General features: G+C 38.1%; 1 protein-coding gene across 1 annotated transcript; it reads left to right on the top strand.

The window, feature by feature from the left end:
- The first annotated feature begins 2,963 nt into the window (after positions 1 to 2,963).
- On the top strand, positions 2,964 to 20,840 carry GYG1 (glycogenin 1). Its single transcript, XM_017734401.1, has 7 exons — positions 2,964 to 3,096; positions 5,015 to 5,189; positions 5,517 to 5,679; positions 9,388 to 9,514; positions 12,742 to 12,961; positions 13,602 to 13,652; positions 13,873 to 20,840. The coding sequence occupies exons 1-7, from the start codon at positions 3,092 to 3,094 to the stop codon at positions 14,032 to 14,034; spliced, it is 903 nt and encodes a 300-aa protein (XP_017589890.1). The 5' UTR covers positions 2,964 to 3,091; the 3' UTR covers positions 14,035 to 20,840.
- The last annotated feature ends 1,347 nt before the right edge of the window (positions 20,841 to 22,187 follow it).

Genomic DNA, 22,187 nt, shown 5'->3' with positions numbered 1-22,187 from the left:
TCGCTCCGCGCCCACCTCGATGCCCTGCCCCAGCCTCCCTTCCCTAACGGGAGGGATGTAGCCAGCGTGGTGGAGAGCAGGATGGGCCGGCGGGGCCACTGTAGGGCTACAGCGGCTCACAGGGGAAAACCCAGCCTTCTCCTGAAAAGCCAGAGAGAGCTTGTGATTTCTGTGTTTTTGATACTTTGCAATGAGTAGGTCCTTATCGCCACACTACCTATGTCTCGCTTCTTTCTTCCGTGTTTTTTGTTTGTTTGTGTTTGGGTTTGTTTGTTTGTTTGTTTTTTGTTGCCTCCCCCCCCCAGTTTTACCTGAAGTTGTCAGCAGAGTCGGTTTCATTTTCAGGTCTGGAAGCCTGCAGGAAGTCTGCCCCCCGATGCATGTCTTGATAAGATGCTTCTGTCTCTAGGAATCCCATACTCAAAAAAAAATTCAGCTGTCCTAGCACCTAACTCAGAGAATAGGGGGAAAGGCAAGCACCTGTGAACTCTGGCTATGCCTACAAAAAACCTTCCAGGGGAATTTTTAAATGATGTGGGGCAAGCACTCCAGTAACCTCGTATATGCCATCAAATGAAAGATCGCTCCTAGCTCAGACTTCTAGGATGGTCGTGGGTGTGTAAGGGGTAGCACAAAAACTCTAGCAAAGAGGTATTATAGCCTGTGAACTGGGCAGCCAAAGAGGTCTCTGAAGTAGCGTGGTTTTGTCTGGGTAAGTCAATTAGGAAGCTGTGCAACTGTCTCTCGTTCTATGTGGTTTTGCAGACATACGGTCACCAAGAGTTCATTATGTTTTGGGCCTAACAGTGGCTGCTGTGTAAACATAAGATTCTGTGGAGAAAGTGTTTACGGAGAGGGGAAAAGGACGAGAAGGGAGATCCACACAGCTGAAATACCTGTTGTTTAGGAAGAACGGACTAGTCTTTTGCAGATGTAACTTCCATAATAAGCAGCAGCTGGTCTTGCCCAAGTTGTAGCGTGGACTCATGTACTTATGAATGTACTTTAGAGGAGATGTGGAATAGAACATAGTTAATTCAAAACTTTGGAAAGCTATGCTGATTTAGATGATCTCCAAGCTGGCAATATTCACATCCTGTCAAGCAGTTTTAAAGTTTCCTCCTAGGGCTAGGATGCAGTAGGGGGCTGCTTTTTACTCTGTCATTAAATTGACTTTATTTCTGTAAAGACCTTTGTGTGTGAGTATTCAGTTTCAAGAAGATGAGGAGACAGAGTGGAAGTATAGCTGCTAACAGGTTAATGAAGAAAAGACCTGTCTTTCAGTGGCAAGGTCGCTTTAAGAATTAGTAACACTGCTAGGGAAAAAAAAAAAACAAGCAACACTCAGATGAATGCTGGGCACAATCCCACTTTGTCTACACTGGATTTTTAGTGAGCTGAGAGCATAGTGTCAGACTTCAATGTATTGAGTAGTAACATGCGAATTACCTAGTGAAAAACCCTGTCCTATTACGACGATGTTCGTACGACTTAAAACGTTACACACTTGCCCTTTCAAAGAAACAAAGTTGTTCTGTAGACTTGCTGAATATGAGCTAGTATAAATAGGCAGCTAAAAGTGAATTGAAACAAAATATCTTTATTCCTGGCATTATAGAAGCTTTTTTGATCTTTGTGATTGACTAATCTAAATCCCTTGGGACTAGTTGGTTTTGCTGCTAAGCAAAATAGAAGGTTTTGTAGCTGGTCTATAGATCTTGCAGACCAGGTTTGCAGAGCTTATAGGCAGTTATGGCACGTGATTTTCTGTCGTCAACTGTTAAGGGGATATTATATTAAAGAGGTATTGACGATGACTGCCTCGCAAACTTAGGAGTCACGCCAAACAACAATTTTTCTGAAAGGAGTCAGTATTTTAATCTTACTGCTAGGCTTGGTAGTAAGCCTTTAAGTGCCCAGAACTCCCGCTCTGATCTAACCTAGTTAACACCTTCTGTAAAGAAAAGAAATCAAAGTTGCTAAAATAAATTTGACTCTCGAGATTCTTAGGAAGAAACTGTTTTGTTGATAGAGTGAAAAATGGATTGCTAGAAAAGAGCATGCTTTGTAAAGTGATATAACTTTGAAAGGAGGTCTACATGAAAATAGTTAACAGTGAAGAACTTGTATAAGTTACTTGTTTGCTTTTGTCAGTCCCACTCTGGCAGTTTGAAACAACATGAAAATTGAAAGAATGCAAAGCTTGTATAATATGGCCTCAATAAGTACTATAAGGCAAAACAATCTGCCTTAAGCTATATTTAAGATACAGCTGGAGCAGAAGATTATAGTACCTCTTTTTGCTCAAAGAGTAAAAATTTTTCCTGCAAGTTTTAAATTGCTTTTTGTATTACTAGTTACTTCCCATTTAAATCTTGCATTCTTGTGACAGAGCTGCAATCATGGGTTGCAGAACAACTCATCTGCAAAATCCTGAGCTAGCAAAACTTAAAACTGTTGTCTAAGATATAATTCAATGGTTACTTTCATTTGAAAATGAAATGCAAGTTTTACACTGCTTTAGCTTCAGGGCTGCGAGCTGAACTTAGAGAAACTCTACAAAACCCTACTAACTTTAGGCCAAAAGCAAGCCCACAGACTCCAAACACTTTTAGCATATTAGTGGCCAAAGTAAGGCTCTTTAGACCTTTTGGATTGTCTCTACATTTGGCATGAATTATTTAACCTGTGGAGAAATTTGAACTGGCGTTCTCTTGCAACAGTCTTGATTTTGTGGGTCATTTTACTGCATTTTGCCATGTGTCAGGTTACCAATAGCAAATATAGCTATGCAAGTAATCTGCGTCCTTCAGTCACATAGGAAGGCCCTCTACACAGAATTTAAGGCCGCATCTTAGAGGTCTCACAGCATGACTACCTAACAATACTAGGTTTCTAATGTATCTCTCCCAGAATAAAGTAGTGGATCATGCTAACTTGACCAAGTTCATTTCTTCCAGACCAGTCCTTTGTGACTTTAGCCACAAATGACTCCTATGTGAAAGGAGCACTGGTACTTGGTTCATCCTTGCAACAGTACAGAACAACAAGGAAGCTGACTGCACTCATAACTCCTCAGGTCTCAGATCTTATGAGGTAAGGTAACTTACATACTTCAAGATGTGCAGTTTGAAAAATGGAAGTTAAATTCCTTAATAGTAACCTTTAAAAACTCTGGAAGCTAAACAGCTAATTTCAGCAGCATTCAACTTATCTATACTATCTGGAGTTCTGCAAGTTCTTAAAAAATGAAACTGTTTGTTATGTTTTAGCGTGTTTTTTTTTCTTTCTTCCCTATGATGAGTTAAACAAATAGTCTGTAGTTAGAGCTCTAAACCGTGACTTGATACTGATATTTCAGCTGGGTCTTTGCTCTATTATAGTCCTACTTAGAATTCTCCAACAATGTGATATTGCCTGTGCATTTGTTAGTGCTGTGTGTATGTAGGTGGAGGTGGGAGCAGGGGATTGGTATTTATTTGTTTTGCAGAAATATTCCTGATTGAGATAATATAACACAAGCTCTCTTGAAATCTAGCAGACACCTCAAATTTTATCATGGGAGAAGAAAGCGAGCAGAACTAAAGTAGCGCCAAGTATGTCAAATCAGCAGCTCAACAGAGGCATCTAACAAGGTCACCACAGTACAACAAATGAAATTAACAGGCAACTGCTTCCTACAGCCTCCTTAGAATAGTCTCACTGTGGAGTGGACTGGCTTCTCTTTCCACATGTAAGAGGGTAAAAAAGACAAACAACAAAACAGTTAATAACTCTGGGAACTACAGATGATAGGTCAAGATTCTCTACAAGGGGAAGTTCTTCTGAAAAGAGTTACCAATATATAGAGACAAATGAGAGGTGACTCAATAAAAAAATGGAGTGACTCTCCCTGGAGTCTCCTGGCAGCTAAATGGTCTTACCAATACTAAGATGTTGCATATAGGAACATCCATTCAAGCCTATTAGGTGAGTGTGCTCTTTTAAGATGAATCCTAAATGTCCTTATGTGCTAGTGCGAGCCAGCTAGTACTATGCCCTTAGACCAGTGATACCTAGTGGTGTAACTGGAACTTGCATTTCTTGCCCTGTCTCCACTAACAAAGTATGCCTTAAGTTCAGAAGCACTGTCCACACCAAGCTGTCAATATAAAGACTGCCTCGCAAGGCAGAGTCCTAAAATTCATTTACAAGCTCTGTGGCTCAAATTGTACTGGTAATTGCTGAGCATTCAAGAAACACTCTAGAATAGTAAGACTTTACAGACATTTCCTGTTTTAAGCAGTGTGAACGCCTTAGTCTCTTGAACTAATGGTAATGCTCTATTGATGGTAAAGCAAAGGTTGGATATCTGCCACAAAATTTCACTACACTGCCTGAAAGTTCATCACTCTTTAGTGAACATGGTACCGGTTCAAAACATTTCTGTACCCACAGCCATGACTAAGTCAGTCTTGAAAAGACTTTATGGGATAAAGAAAGTTCTAGCAGCTGGGTCTAGTCAGATGTTTCAAATGTCCCAGATGTCACAAATCTAGAACAGTGTAAGTATTGCATAAAACTGTGTTTCAGCTGTTTAGGATTCAGCTACTGTCCTACTAAAGGTAGTCTAACAGCTTCCCATTTCTTAATTGCCTGCTCAGAGTAGACTGTTAAGTTGCCAGAAATCAAAGTCTGGATGAAAAAAAAAAAAAACAACCTTTGTGGAAAGTTTGTACTACATAGCTATGACTTACTGGATTTGATGGCAATGCCGACTAAAACTCTGTTTGTGCAAGAAAAAAATAAGCCCAAGAAACTCCTCTGGTCCCCAGAATGTGCACATTACAATCTAGAAACTTTGAGGCAGACAGGTGCACTTGTGCATTCCAACATATGCAGTCAACTCTTACTTCTTTTCAAAAAGAAATGTTGCCAGGTTCCCTGTTATTCCACTTCTCTTTACAGAATCTGTCATGTGGTCTGTTGTTGGAGTAACACTAGAACTAAATCTTGCCAATTGACTCTTCCCCAGGAGAGTGCTGGAAAGAGTCTTTGATGAAGTCATATTGGTAAATGTCTTGGATAGTGGGGATTCAGCACACCTGGCATTAATGAAAAGACCTGAGTTGGGCATCACACTAACAAAGCTTCACTGCTGGGAACTGACACAGTTTTCAAAATGTGTTTTCATGGATGCAGACACAATGGTAAGTGGCTGTGTCTCATGGTACCTCTTAAAGACCTAATATCAGAGTTGTTGGATTTTTTTTCTGTGGGTTGGTTTTTTTTTAAGAGTAGGGGTAATAGAAGCCTTTTACTAGATGGACTAGTAACAGTAAGAATGTGTGTGCCTTTTAATCTAAATTAACTGTAATGAAGTCTGTGGGGACTATTTCTGTAAAGTATCGTCTTCCATAAGATGAGCACTGATACAAGAGCTTTCTTTCACGTCTTAAGGTTGATGCCAAAATCCATTAAAATGTGATACTGCAATTCCTAACCTAAAAACATTGTTTTAACCCCTTTACAATTAGGTTTTGTCAAATATAGATGAGCTTTTTGAGAGAGAAGAGCTGTCTGCAGCACCAGATCCAGGCTGGCCCGACTGTTTTAATTCAGGAGTTTTTGTTTACCGACCTTCCATTGAAACATACAGTCAGCTGTTACAGTTTGCCACAGAGAAAGGCAGCTTTGATGGTATGTATTAATTTGTATTTCAATGTAAGTTAGACCAAAATGGTGACAGTAGTTGGGATGGCTCAGTAACTACATACATCTCATGGGGACTCTGTATGATAGAATTCTCAGTGTAACTACACAAAAATTGTGTCCTTCTCAGAAAAAGAGGCTATCGTTACAATATGTAGTAAAACTACTTTTTTCAGGCTTCGTGAAATAAAAGCTGAGTTTGGCCTCCAAATTAACAGCTGTAAGCATTAAGAGTGTAGAATCATATAACAAGAAATCATATAACAAGAAATGAAACTCTGGTACTATGCTTCAGACATTCCTAACACTCAAGGCTTGGATGTCCTATACTAACTCGAGCAGCTACAAAAAAATAGCACTGATCAACTTAAGCACAGCTTCAGAGAATCAAACATTTGAAGATACAACTATCTCTTTGTATGCTATGTGATGGCTTCCTGTCATTATAGGGTGGTGACTGTCTGTTTCCCAATATCAAGTGCATGTAGCTGTGGCTGCTTCCCGCTATAAGTCACTTGGGATCAGCCACTGTACCAGGTTTAAGCTTGAGAAGCCAAGTTCTGCCGTCCTCTAAGTCTACTAAATCTGTTACCACTGCAGTAAAAGCATATGTTACTTGGAGACTGCTATTGTTAAAGGCTTCTGAGTATCATTGTCTCCTGACACTTAATTCTGTTATGTAACTACTGTGGTACAAAACAAAATCTAACTTAAAAAACTATGGAAAACTATGTAAATAAGACCATAAGATGGAACTCTCAGATAGCAGGTAATGAGCTAGCCTGTTGACTTACCTCTCTGTACTTTGTAAAAAGTAAAATTTCCAGATGTCACTCCTAGTCTGCAGAATAATCCTTGTTACAGTAGGGACTCTTGTGTGTGGCCTTCTAAAGAATATTAGTCACAGTTGCATGCTCAATGCTATGCCATGAAAATGAGTACTGCCATGTAATGAAGGTGTGTACCTTGCTCCTGACAAGGTAGCAGTTGGTAGCTTTGTGCATGCTCTCACATATTGGGTACAAATTGATCACCAGCTATGGCAAAATCTATAGCATAATTCTGAATTGTTGCATTCAAACAAACAAAACCTCCCACAAACACCAAAAACAAATGAACAGAAAGCCACCCCTCTCCCCCTGACCCCAAAAAGTACCATCCAACCCCTCCAAAAAGCAACCAACAAAAAAAAAAAGCCCCAAGCGCACATCTTTGTGCAAACTGACTGATCTGTAGCTTTGGGAACATCTGAGAGTTGGTGGTTGTCTCCTTTGAGCTTTGTGCTTGACTGCTAGCAGACCAGATCTTCTAGGTTGAAGGCCCCTGTCCTTTAAAAGAGTAGAACTGCTTCTACAATATGCTGACTTGAAAGCTAAAGCCGTGCAATGGTGAAACTTCCTCTGTGTTCTAAATGCAAAGCAATTGTTGCAGCACTTTACAGCAAAAATAGTGGGTTAATTGTTTAAGTATCAAATTTCTAGAACTGCAATTTTTACTTCAGCTTCAAAATTTACCTAGTTTTTATTAAATGGTAGCAGTGATCTGAGTAACGAGACCATGGAGACCTAGACTGTCCATATAAGCTACTGCCGAGCTCAGGAACTTGGTAGGGAGAAAGGGGATTGAAAATTAAATTGACCTAGAGAGTAATAAAAGTTTCTAGGAAACTTAGTAAGAGAAACCTGTGAAGGGTCACTGCTTTTAATAGGACATAGGGATGCAAACTTAACAAGCTACCAAACTGTGTGTAGTTGAAGTCAAACTGCAAGTACCTTGTCTGCAGTAGTAGTAACTAGGGGAATGGAAGACCTTCCAGAATATTTCTTGCATGTAACAGCAGATGGGTGCCTCCTATGTAGTGCTGTTTTCCAGAAATGGCAGAATGATGGCTACTTATGTAGACATCTACTCTGTCTAAACTTCACCTTTCTGTATAATAAAGAACACGTCATGCAACTACTCTAGATACCATCTAAGAGTAGTGGATGGGAAAGAAAAGTTTGGTTTTAGAAGAAATCTGGTAGTACTGCTACCTTAAGAATGTTGCTATTGCTTAAACAATCCTCTGGCTCTTTAGCCTGGGATCCAAAATAGTTGCTTGTACTGTGTTGCTGTATTGTACCTTCATATGCATCTGTAAATACGTAGTTAGTATGAATACTGCCTGATTTTTCACCTTGTGTCTGAGATCCTGTTTATATAACCAGACTACTGAAGTCTGTTGTTGAAGTCTGAATTAGGACAGCTAGATGCTGCTTTCATTGTCTGCTTTGGCACAAATGAATGCAATCTGAAAAAAAAAAGCCAAGTATGTACAACCTGAGGGAGAGGAAGTCCTGTAGGGTAAGTTCAATACAAAGTTGCTGCCCCTTCGGTTTTCTTATGATGGACACAACTTCTTCAAAAGTGCTTTCCTTCCTTTATGTGTTGAGAGGCAAGTCAGAGGTTTGAAATTACCAGACTGAATCTCCAGGCAGTTTCTCACTCTGCAATCTGCATGTATGCTGACAGCTGTAACAGGATACCTAGAATTTATATTTGTCAGTGTACTGCTTGTACATCTAAGTTTATGCCCAGCGTCTAGATACTGCGGTTGCAAAAAGCAAATTGTGCTCAAACAGCACTGATGGTATAAGCCTTAATACTGCCCTAAATCGAATCATAGGCCAATAAAAACCTTTTCCTGAGTCAGCAGAGACTGAGTGCTTGAGAAAAGGAAAGATTAAAATGAAATGTTGTCTACTAATACCCTAAGCTATCCATTTACCTACTCTTTAGTAATGTTACTTGTGAATGCAGTTATAGGTGAAAGAGTACAGCAAGTGAAAGCTGGAGGACTCCCTTCAATCTCCTTGAGAAGAGGAATTATTTCCATTTAAAGACTAATCATATTCATTGCAATAAAGAATGAATGGATATAAATAAATAGGTTTTTTCTTCTCGATCACTGCTTATAAACTAGTCTGCTCTGGCCTGTAGGCTATACTTATTTATTTTTTTAGCTAATCTACTACTGAGATACCAAACAACTTCAGACTCACTTAACCTTGTAACAACCTCTACTTGCAAGCTGAGGTGACCCCTCTGAACACAGATTATCCTCATTTAACGGTCAGTCAGGAGCTTTTTACTACAGAACTAGGAACGCCTATTGTCTGTTAAGGGATTTGATGGAGTTTTACTAGAGTTGTCACCAAGATTAAATATGCTTTTCTTACCAGATCAGTGTGGAGGTAGATGCATCTGGGACTGCAGGCCTAACAGGCTGCTGATACCCTAGCTCCTGCAGTGAGATGATGCATCTGTAAGCATAAGTAATAAAACTGATTGTTGCCATTTGATCTTCTGAGCTACAGCTTTCCTGAAGCTGAACAGTGCTCAGTTGTACTGTTTTATTGTGGGGTTTTTTTGCTGCCTTATCCAGATTGAATTTAAGCTGTAAAAGAAACCGAATGGCAGAGTTTGTGAGCAGCAGTTAAAAGTAACCCCATATATACTATTTTGTTCTCCGCATTTTTGGAATATTCAAAGGCTGCAGGGTTTGCGGGGTTGTTCAGAAGTAGAACTTTAGTGCTCTGTGCCAGACTTCTACTGGACATGGTAACTGCATTACCAACTCTTACTTAGTGAAGTGATTGAAAAAGATCCTCAAACAGCTGTCTGTTGCTTGTAGCCTATTAATGCTTTCTCTTTTAGGTGCAGATCAGGGGTTATTAAACACCTTCTTCAGCAGCTGGGCAACAACAGACATGAGTAAACATCTACCGTTTATTTATAATTTGAGCAGCACTTCTGTATATTCCTACCTTCCAGCATTTAAAGCGTAAGTTGAAAACTTCGAGAAGACTTTCAGAGCTTACATAAAGTAATTTCTTGTAACAGAATGAACAGGCACGATGTGAGCTTACACAGGTTTTATAGAAGGAATATATATAATATATATATATATTCTAGAAGGAATATATATAATAATATATATATACAATATATAATAATTTCTTCTCTTAAAAAAAAAGGTTGAATTGATGTAAGTCAAATGAATCATCTCAAGATAAATGCAGAGAGACAGCTGTACCTGTAGCTTGAACCACTCATCCCTAGTGATAACACTGAAGTTGATTTAGAGTAAGCACATTTGACAGGTCACTTGCAAAAGGAAGAACCACTCCTCCGGTATAGGATACAGTGTAGTACAGTTCTAACCAATGGCAGTCGGCTCTTTAATCAGCTTGAGCTGAACTTCAGCATGTCCCTGGTGGTATCCTTCCCACTTAGATAACTTCCCCTTTTCTCACTCAAATTACTTAGGGTATGTAACAGCCAAGAGTTACAGTTTCATGTAATCAACCTCTACCATTCAAGTAAGTGTGGTGAACAAAGACTTGTAGCAAGCTAGAATTCTCCCCTAACAGTCTTTTGAGACCTCTGTCAGTTCCTTAAGTAACAGCAAGATGGAACAAAGACTACAGCCAAGCACATTTCATTGCGTATTTCCTCTGTGATGAAGACTGTATCCTCCCTAGCTAGCAGCATTAGTTTGGCATGTCAGTAAACTGTAGGTCAGAGGCAGGGTTACTCAAAGTGTTACAATAACCCAGGAGGAAGGGGGCGGGGGAAAGAAGGAAAGCTGAAGTGTTACACAGAAACTCTTTATCTATTATGAGCTGCAGAAGTTGGGGGCAAGGGGGAAGGGAAAGTGCCAATTGCATAAAAACAATCTGATCTCTGAATGACATCAGGTTACTAGTGTCTAAAGCAGCAGCTAGCATAAGCAGGGCTTGCTGGCTCAAGATCAAACTATGTCTTGTGATCAGAATACTATTTGGAATCTTGTCATGCTAAAAGTGGAACACTTATTTAAAGAAATATAAGCAAGCCTCAGAATGACTAAGTAGCTGGATAGCATTCGATAAACTAACATCTATTGTAAAGTATGTCCTCTTTCCATGGCTGGCTGTTAGTCACATGACCTTAATTTTACAAATTACTTTGTTGCCATGGAAGACTAATTGGATCTGGGAGCTCCTGACAAAAATTCCCTTCAACTAATTGAATCAGCTGCTTAACTGAATTCACCAGACCTTCAAAAGTAGAATGCTGACAGTGCAGCCCTTGCAAGTAAAATTCCCTGTTCAATAGGTGGAACAAGTTCCCTTGGTTAGATCAGCAGCTTACACTCCTGATAATCAGTGGTTGGAATATAGTGAAATTTAAACCTACTGACAGCAATAGCTAAGTTTTTTGCAGCTTTGTACAGCGAGACTAGATTTCACAGCAGTCTCAGTAATCCTTTTCCCAAAGGAAAATGCCAATTCATGACAAATGCTCTCTAACTTCAAAACATTGATGAAGGACTTTTCTGGGAGATGGGGAAAGACAGATTAGTTGCTGAGGCCAGTGTGGACATAAAGCTTCCTAACAGTTGAGTTTAAATGTCAAAATCAAATATTGCAGATCCAGAAAGTATCTAGAAGGCAGATACTGAAAACATTGTAGAAGCTTGGCATCTGTTGTTCTGACCGTAAGTGGACAAGATACCAAGAGTATACTTCTCCATTTGTAACAAGTGTCACATGATACTTCTTACGCATTCTATTCTCTAGCTTAAATACCCTTGATTTTTGAACCATAAGTTTCTTCAGAACAGCAGCAGCCTCAGATGAAGAAAACTCAGGTTGCTTAGTACTGTGACAGCTAATAAAACTAAGGTAGTTCCCTTCTGCTCAGTCTTTACTTTTGGGGTTTAAAGTTAAAGCCCTGTAACTGACCTCTTGAAGACACTTTTTAGCACGGAGTTAATGCAAATACTTGGCCTTTCACACACACGTAAGTCTTCATTCTGCAATAAGATCAGTTATATTCAAAACATTGAACATGAACATTGAAATACAGTCAAGAACCTTAAAATAGTATGAAACCCACACCCCCACCCACAAGCATACTCAGTTTGAATATTCTATGGCTTTTGAAACACCCCTGTATTGTCTCCATATGTAAAACTCTTTAGTGCCTGAGTCCCACTCAAAATGATCTGCATCTGATTAATAAAATGTTAGACAAGCTACTTTGACATTACTCTCCATTTCATCATATTATGTTGAGAAGAAAGCCTAATGTGATACAAACTGAACTAGGTGAGATAGTCACTGGTAGTAGAGAGACTGGTATTGCTTGTTCACAAAACTGAATCAAGCTGAAACCTAGTTCTGGAACTGTAGGAGAATGAAATGAATGTTGTGTCTTTCAGTGTCAAGTTCTTTACTTGAGAAGAGGTGCATCTTGGCTATACTTCTAATACCAAAGAACATATTGATAACAGTTGGGACAAAGCTGGAAGTCCATATTGAAAATGGAGTTTAAATGGTTTCAAAAAGAAAAAAAAAACAAACCAACCCACCACCAAATCCATGCATGGCTGCCCTAAGATTATTTAGGAAATAAGGGTTAAGTAAGGGCTAAGTCTAGCAAGACCCTGCTGCACCAAGATCAGGAGTCTTCTGAAATGCCTTGGTTACACAAAGTTATTATTTTGCAGGGACACGGTCTTCTTGCAGCAGAGCCAGCCAATGATCCATTTCTACAGGGCTATAAACTGAAAGGTTTAACTGTTAACACTGACCCTTCTCCATATAATACTTGTAATGCTTAACTCTCTGGCTTGCTGACTTTGGAGTAGAATCTTTTTCACTTTTAAAACCAGTTCCGATTGCAACGGCTGCTTGAGACTGCTCTCTCCTGAGCTATGGACATCACCCTAAAGGCTTGAGTTGTCTGTAAGTATTTAAATAGCCCAGACCGCTAGGTTTTGGCTGTATTCTGACTAGTGTAATGTAGAATTCAGTTTGCATTGTTTCTGTTGTATCGCAATGCTTTCAGTCCCAATAGGCATTGGCAGTTCAATCATTTAGCATTTAGCCTCCTAAATATATTCATATTTCTGTTTTCTGGACAAATAAGAAATAGCAGGTTAGAAGAAATTATGTCTGCCAGTCAAAACTCATTTTCTAGACACATGTACAAACTGGCTTCTAAAATTTTTCTGTCCAACAGGTTTGGTGCAAATACTAAGGTCGTGCATTTCCTGGGAAGCACAAAGCCATGGAACTATACATATGACTCCAGAACAAAAAGCATAAAAGGCAATATGGACGACCCAAAAATAGTTCACCCAGAATTCCTCAACATGTGGTGGGATACCTACATAGCTGATGTTTTACCATTACTAGAACAGCACGGAATTGTTAAAGAAATTACTACAGGGGCAAACATGGTACGTGCTCTAATAATCTTGTACATCCATGCCTAAGTATGGATGACAGGTTATTTACCATTGCATCAATTTCCCTTCCCTCTGTCCATCTCAAAGCATGGGTGTTGTTTAGTTTGTGGGATACGCAGGGTATTTTAGTTTTGTCCTTTTAAGCTTGGAATAAATAATACCACAAAAGAGAAGCATGCTAGACAGGTCTTGGACATAGCTGTATGCTTGCCTAAAACAAACTCTGTAGGTAGCTAATGTTGCACCAGATATTGTACTGTAGTAACTTCTCCGATGTACTAATTTCTTTAATGCATACAGAGAAGGGCCTAACTCTCAGTGTTCATGCAAATATGTACATACACATCTTGCATGGTGAATCATATTTAGGTAAGCCTAAGATAACTAGAGAATCAATACTTAACATAAACAGGCAGTGATGAATGCCAATACTTTTTAAAACCGAAGTAACGCTTCTAACTCTAGTTCTCATTCACAGAATTTAGTAGCCTGCATCTGACTGCAGACTTCTTAGTCTTAGCTTAGTGCATGGGCCAGTTTAAGTTCTCAGCCTTTCTAAGACCAAAGTTACTGATCTCTTAAGATGTGCTTCTCTTGGTAATCTTGCATCTTTCTAACAAACTATTTGCAGCTATCGGGCTTGGTCTATACTCTGGCTTTCTCTTGTGGCTTCTGTAGAGAGGTATGAAGAACTTAAACTTTACTTTTTTCTTTTTTTTCTCCCCTGCTAACTTCTGTAACTCTGCTTTGTTATTTTGCTAGGAAAGCTGCACAATCCCTTCCCATTGGCACTGCTTGCTACTGTGCATGATAGCAGCTACTTTCTTGTCCCATTTTATGGCCTGTTGCTTGCTTTAGCTGTACAAAGTACTTGTATATTTTTACTCTGCTTTTCCTTTTAGGCAGAAGTTACAGAGGCAGTGTCCCACGTATCAGTATCACCACTATTACCAACTGAATCTTCAGAAGAACGCAAGGAGCGGTGGGAACAGGGCCAAGCTGACTATATGGGAGTGGATTCCTTTGACAACATCAAGAAGAAACTTGATACCTACCTGCAGTAGAAATGCCTGTCTCAAACAGTGGTGATGCAAGGACTTGTTCCAGAACTAACAGCTAGAAAGGTATAGATGGTGGTCAGTTACACTTGCTAGTAGCTTGAGGAAAAACTTCTTGGCTGAAGGCCTCTGCAGTGCTACAGATGAAGACTGAGCAAAAGCTAGGAAGCAGAATCCTTGGGCCACCTATTACTGCCCAATTTCCAATTCTCCCTACTAGATAAAACCAGGTATTTTCAGCTTAAAATTTCTTCTGTTTTGATCAATTGGCTCAACATATTCTTTAAACTGGGTTTGTTACCTCACCTCATTAAGGTGATTAGCATTGATTCCTTTGCTTGCTGTTCTAGATGTAAAATCTAATTCATGGGATTGCTCATACACTGGAGTGGTAGCCATTCTGCTTTACCATAAATGTATTAATGACACTGGGATACATACAGTTGTAACAGTAATAGCACTGCTTTGCTCTTCCAGTCACAATTGCACTGAAATTTTGACCAGGTTCTTACGCACAGTGCCTGCAGCATGGCAGAATGCGTTTTTCAGTTCTGTATACTATGGGACTAGTAAACTGAGTTTTATCTGTTCCTTGCAATGTTGCACTTGATACAAAAATAAAAAGTTGTCATGCATTTCTGTCTTCCCTAAACTCTTGAGCAATTAAGAAAAAGGGAGCTCCAAAGTAGTCTAACTAAAATATTTAACAGGTATAAATAACCCTTAAGCTTTGCTAATGCTACTCAAGCTCTCATTAGAAAATGTCCAGCTTTTAGTTCGTAATTATTTAGAAGTACTTAGTAATTTGCCAGGGAGCTGTTTAGGGCCAATCCCTTTATTAGCTTGCCATAAATAGAGGACAGGGCACTGGAGGAAGTGCCTGCTGAAGCTGCTTGCATTAGTAACTTGAAGTTTGGGAAGAAGATATCTTTCTTTCAAATGACTAAAGAAACATCATCCCTAATGTGAGCCCTGTATGGTGAGCTTAGTCTTAAACACAACAGTGATCCTACTTTGGCAAAGAGGGATTACATAGCTGCTTAAGTAACTTAACTGCACCTACGCTGATAAGGAAAACTACTCTTTCCATGTGTAAAGAGAGTAAAAGAAAGTGCTTTTTTTGCCACACTCAGGCTACATGTATTCCGAAACACATGGAAAAGCAGTAAAAATAAAGCGTGCTGATGACAGAGATTGGCTGTTATCTGTACTAAGGTGTAGATCTGTCCTTCAGCCAAAAGTCTAAACAGAACAAAACTAGTGTTCTTTGACAGCTATACCCTGCACTAATCCAGAAACACTAAGAAAATATTACTTCATTATTTCCTAATAAAGGAGGATTTTGGCTGGAATCTAGTGATGGTGCTAAACCTTTAGCCTAGAGATAAAATAAACAATCAACAAGCTATCACCATTTGCTGGTAAAGCAGAAGACATAATATGAGTATAAGGGTTAGTCTGTTTTAACTGTTTTCACTGCTTAATTGCTCTAAGATTTAGTTGGTCACCATTTAGGAAAAATGCTAGAAGATGAGGTCCAAACCAGAGTAGCTTGTAGCTACTTAAAAGAACATAGTATCTCCTAGTTGTAACTAGCCCTTTCCTGTATGGGTTTTTCTTTTGCTGTGTTTTTGTTTTTTGTTTGTTTTTTTTTTTTTTTTAACAGATAAATTTGAAGTTGTGTGAAAGCAGGAGGGATTACTAGTTACAGTCTGTAATGACAAAAGTATACTTTATCAAACAAATATTGGAGAGTTCTGCATACTCACAGAATACTCTATGGAAAATGGTAAAATACTCTCTTTAAGCTAAACAGTCTAAATTTTCTTCCCCTTGTCTGTATTCATACTTGAGAATAGGCACGTTACTTCTTTTTAAGCTTAGTTGGAGAGAACCAAATATAAAAGTATGATACTTATTACCTGCCTGAAAATTTGGTTTAGCATGTAAGTTTTGTTACGTTAATACAATAAGATAAGGAGAGATGCTGAATAAGATGAAAACCGGCATGTTTTTGGTTAACAAATACAGTTAGTGAAGAAAGATAACCTGTGAAAATCATTCTGTCGTAGCCTCTGTAACTCATACTATGATCAAGTATATATGATCACAGCCTCAGGAAAGCAAAAGGTATGACATCTATACCAAATTCTATGCAGCTTATTTTCAATAAAATGACCTTTTATGTCATTATTTGCAACTATTTCCTTCACAATTGCTGCAGGCAGCTTTTGCAGAAAAACAGAGATCCCTTTTTATTCCTTGCAATAGCATCACTTGATACATCAGGCAGTTTTCTACTCTAATCTGAAGGTACTCAAAGCAGCACTATACTCTAAACATCATTATTCAGAAGAATCACAGCGCTGCTGAGATTGCAACTCAAATATTGGAACTTCATTTGCCTTTATGAAGCCTGTAATCTAAGGTGTTCCTTAAATGGTGACAGCTCAGCAACCCTTAAAAGCTTAAGAAGCATTTTTTCCATATACATCTTTATTTTATGTATGGGGGGTGGGGGGAAAGAAACAAAAAACAAAACCAAAAACCCCCAAACAAACAAAACCCAACCAAAACCAGAATGATAGACTACTAACTCAATATTTGGAATTAAAAATAATTCCAAAAGCTAACTTCTAGAACATGCTGTTCAAACTCCACGAAAGAGAATGCCAAAAGCCAAAGACTACTTACAGATCATGAAAAGCAGAAAAAAAAAGGCCAAACAGCCAGAACACCAAGGTGTTTAACCACCCGACTTACTGAACAGCTCCATCAAATCAGACAGGACTTTTCTGTGCTCAGCTTTTACCTCTTTTCTCTCAGATACATTAATGGCTTTCTTAGGAGAGACCATGCAGTGTAGTATTACCTTCAGTAAGTTTTATATGGCTTTGGAACATGGAAATCATCATCTAATAGACAAAAAAATACTAGTAACTGCTTTCAGTTGTTTTCATAATCATACTAAGCCATTTTGCAAAGTATCACCATATTTTCACACAAGTAATGATGCAGCTTGACTAGTTGTAGAAATGGTTCTCTTGCCTGTGAAATTTTTACTTGTAAAATGGAAATAACAAAAAAACCCCAAATCTGTCCTTTGTAATTGCAAATTATTTTTCCAGCTTATCGTTTAATATCAAAATCTGAACCAGAAAAACGCAAAAAAAGTTTAACTCACATAAACTCTATGCAAAAAAAACCAAACAAACAAACAAAAAAAAAACCCAAACAAAAAAAAAAAAAACCAACCCAAAAAAACCCCACTCAAAACCCAACTTCAGTCAGGTTTAGCTCTGTTTTCTTGTTCTTTTTCAACTTTCCAGTGACAATCAGATACTGGGGTTCATGCTGTCTTCCATCGTTCGTGTCCTTGTAATTCTTTCTCTAACAGACTTAAAGTATGCCTCTCTCCATAGCTAAGGTGCTGGCTCTCCAAAAACTGCATCAGTTTGTTAGTTGGCTTGTTTTTAATTCCTTTCTCACTCCTTTCATTAGCTCACTTTCTCCAAATAGTAGACATCTTCCCTCTATTTCTCAATCCTTTTCCATTACTTATGTTTGCAATTCATCTTATAATCAGCAGGCTGATATTCTCAGACATAAGAGGTGAAAGGCTTTACAAGCTTTGCAGACTCCATTTCTCTGCTGCCAAGTACACTTCCCAAATCTAGACAGGACCTAAATATAGCAATCTCTGCCTCCAGTTCAAAACCTGAGCATCATAGTGAAGGGAGCAGGATGTTAGGTGAACACATATCAGAAGACCACAATCAAATGGAAAGAAAGGAACAGACAAGAATATTCAACTAATACTCAACTGAGATTCTTCAGTGCTGTTTTTTACTCAGTGGGACATGAACAAGTGTAGTTTACCAAATTCTTCCTCCGTAAATCAAGCAGCATGCAGATCAGCATTCCATTAAGACATATGTATGGCAGTGAAAAACATGCCATTTTTCCACTACAAGAGGAAAAGCAGTACAGGAAAACTGTTAGAAAGCTGGCAGCTATAAAATAATTTGTTTGTTTTAATTTATTTTACAAGGACTAACTCATTCACTGACACATGAGTGGATTAGAGTCTACTTTGCATATAGCACAGTCTTATTGTTCAAAGTGTCTACTGAAATTGCTAGATAGCATGCTGTCAATACATGCCTATGATTATAGTATTTTATCAAAAAAACCTTTACTTTTACAAAATCATTGGAGTTCTGTTAAGTAAAACATTAAAAGAAAATGTTTCGCAAATTTAAGTACTTCCTTTTTACTAATTCCTGGGGAGTAATCAACAGAGGAACTCCCTCCTGCACCTGTGTACTATTCAGAAATAGTAAAAATACTTTAAAATTTTGAATTAAATTCCATCTTTGGACATAGCCTGCAAAAATAAGAATTCCTTACAAAGTGTCACTGACCACCTTTTCTGAAACAATCAGTCCAGATGATCTGTTTGTTTATCAGGCAATACTAAGATAGAAACATGAAACTAATTCATTTATAGAGGGTTTTGTCTGAAGGAGAAGACACATTATTTACCTTTTACTACCTTGTCACCTCTAAAATGAGATTAAATACGTGCAAGTTAGAATGCAGGAATACGCATTTTGGTTTTGTGGGGTTTTTTTGTGTTGTTACGCATTGTACTAACAAGCAGCCTTTTGAAGAAATGAACACTGGAAAAATTTCAGGAGTTTGTGTGCTTCTAAATTAACATTTAGGAGCAAATTAGTTTTTTATCACTTATTTGAGGCATTTATATTTTGAACACAAAGACAGCAAAACTGAAAAAATATTTTTTTGGGACGCGTAACTTGAAGAGAAGTATTATCCAAAATATTAAATATGTTTATGCAAAATAACACAGGCTCAAGGTATAAATCAATCACAGCCTTAATTTCGTTAAATCCCAAAACACTGAAATGAAGATGTTATCTTTCTCTAAATAAAAGTTTAGGATGAGAAATTTAGGTGTTTTGGAAAAAAAATGCTAGGGAGCTGAGTAGCCTAAGTACAGTTACATTATTTAGCTATTACTTTGTAAACACGAAGAAAAGGGATGTAAAGCAGTTGGACAAAAAGATTTGGTATTTTAATTTTTTTTGTGCTTTTTGTGTTTTAAACATTTATTGGAAGGATTTCTATCTCTTCTTTGCTACTTTTATTAGAAGAGAACCTGTCTTCAATTTCTGTGATGAATATTAATGAGGCAGGCTAGCTGCACTTACACAGCTAAACAAGTTGCTACGACAATAACAAAAGTGTTCTACATATCTCCAGGATAATGAGCTGTAATAGCCAGGCTAACCAACAGCTGTGCTACCCCATTTGAGTCATTCCAAATGGCTCAACAGAGACATTTAATTTCTAGTATTAAAATCCAAACCACACTTCAACAGTCACTCCACAATTTATTTTTACTGGTGAGACTGTGATGGCACTATTTTTAAAATACAGTAAAGCTTCTTGGAAAATAATTATTTATTCATAACCAGAAAACTGGTTGGGATCATCTTTCAACTCCCCTTAGTAATAACAGCATTAGGCTTCTGACCCAGCCTGCAACACCTGTCAAAACACTGGTCTTCTGCAGTGGGGTTCCAAGCTATTAGTAGCAACAATGAACAAGTTAAATAACCTCCCTTCAAAACATAGTAATAGTGCACACGGAATCACAAAGCAGATATTGTACCATCACCTCTTGAACAAATGTTGCTTGCAGATTAATTACTTCCAAACTAATGTCTTACTCTTTAAGTATCCTGCTATAAAGATAGCTTTGAGAACTTCGGGTTATATATTCATAACAAGCAGGAACTTCAGGTAAATGCTTTAAAAACAGAGTTTGTCAGGAATCTAGGAGACATCAAAACAATCCTGTTATTTTAATTCTGAAACAAACACTGCATAATACTAACTGCCTCCGTACCTGATGGCAAAATCGAAATCAGCTGGACACAGGCAGTTACTTAACAGTAAACTGAACTGTTAAGAAAGCCCACGTATGCTTTCATTAGTATACACAATAATCACCATGTTAGGTAAACAAGAAACTTTGCTGCATGCAAATCGATAGTGTAGCTGTTACTACTTATACTTTGGATGTAACATTAAATATAAGGATCTATAAAATGCCAAGTTTGTGCTCTGCATTTTTCCAGCATGTTTTATCTATCTAGAGGTACAGTCCTACTAGTTCTCAGAGAATAGATACTTAAGTCTACATAAACTGTAATAATGTCCTGTCTCTGATAAGTCTCGTGCAGTGGGCTCTCCTTGTCATGTCACCCACATACTGCAAGTTGTCTAAGAATTCTTCTAAGGACTCATTTTAGATTCTAAGAACCTCTGATGCCTACACACACTCAGAGACATCAAGCAGCAAGATAAAAGCCAAACAAGTCTTGTTTCTCCAATCTATGGTAGTAAGCAAAAGAGCAACAAATTATGTATTTGTCACTGCAAGATGAACATTCCTGGCAAGCTATATATGGCAAACTGTTCTAATATTAATCTCACTGTATGAGAACAACATGGTGTCTGGAGGAAAGATGTAGCCCAAACATACAGAAGTGTATTCCATTCTACTTTTGCTGTAGTCAAGAAAGACTGAAGTGTACTACTTTCACTCTTCTCTCATCAGTCCAGCACAGGAAAAGTGAATTGCAGTACTTCTATGATTTCTGCAGTATCTCATACAAAGGATACTGTATTTTACATTGGAAAATATTAAAAAGCCTAAGCCGTAGAGAAACATCTGTATACTTGTGATACTCTCACATTAAAGGTTTGTATTTCTTCCTAAAGGTGAGAATTCTGCATCTATGATTGTATTTAAACAAAAAAATTTTAATGGGGTGGGGGGCGGGGGGGGCAGAGGGAGAAAGTAATCTATGGTTGGATAAATATTCCTCCCTTGCACTGTGGTATTACACCTCTCAGAGAAGGAATGCAGACCTCCAAGCTACAGTTCTACAATAAATCCACAGAATTTGAAAAACTGGTTGCTCCACTGGTATTTCTGCTTCTTAAATCCTATTATCGCTGCTAGTGCACTTCAAGGAATGCTAATGCATGACTGAATCTCATTCGGCACTGATTATTCAAGTAGTAAAGGGTCACGTGGGCCCACTGCTCCTCCATCAAATACATATAGTCAACCACTGCCCCTTGGGATGGTTACCCTCACAGGATGGCTACCAGCAGGATGAGAAGATGCTGTTCAGTGGTGTATAAAGGCTGCAATTATATTTGGCCCAGGGTTGTTAGGTATAACTATTAACTGTAGATGACTCGGTGTTAACAATGCTTAGCTTATTTTCTTAGAACTGCTTGCCACAATACAATGAATTCATTATACCTCATTCATTATTTTCAGAGATTAAAATTCTCTTGTGGTTTCTACAAGTATTCAGAGAATTGTTAAAAAAAAAAAAAAGCAGCAGTCAGACTCGATGGCATTATGGTAGTGTAGATCCCTTCCAACTAAACGGGTCAATGCAGTACATACACAGACAATATTTCTGAAGATGCATTGTGATTCACGAAAAAATTCTTTCATGGCAATTTCTCCATACTCTTACTCATACTTAATTTCTTTCATGTATTAAATAAATAGCTTTTGTCTTCATACTGTCAATATCACTGACCTGATGTCCAGGCTAGTACCTTTCCTTTACTATTGGTGGTGACAGATGTCCAAGTCCAAAGCTAAACTATCATTTTGTTTCTTTCAAGTGCAGAATTTGTTTCAGTTTCCAACTGCCAAAAAACTTGGACATTACAGCAGAGGAGTAAACGGGGGGAAGGCAGGAAGTGAATAGAAAAAGCTTGATGTTGTACAGTGACACAGCACATGAACCAATTTTGCTAAGAATACCATTTTGCTATCAATAAAGGTAATTTGCATTTTTATTCCTTACAAATAATTTTGCATCTCTGAGTGCTTTAATGAAAGGAAAAACTTTCTAAATTTAGGTATTACTAGTCTCCCATGACCACAAAAGGTAACCTCAGATGAATGTCTTAATTTATAAATAAATTCTCAACAATAACAGAAGAGACTAGAGCAGACAAGCACTACATTAAATATATACTGTTCCTCACATTCCACTTAATGGCTTTTGAAGTCCATAAACAACAAATAGGAAACC

The sequence above is a fragment of the Corvus brachyrhynchos genome, unplaced genomic scaffold (genome assembly GCF_000691975.1).
Source record: "Corvus brachyrhynchos isolate BGI_N302 unplaced genomic scaffold, ASM69197v1 scaffold544, whole genome shotgun sequence".
Taxonomy (NCBI): Eukaryota; Metazoa; Chordata; class Aves; order Passeriformes; family Corvidae; genus Corvus; species Corvus brachyrhynchos.
This window is presented reverse-complemented; position numbering and strand designations above follow the sequence as displayed.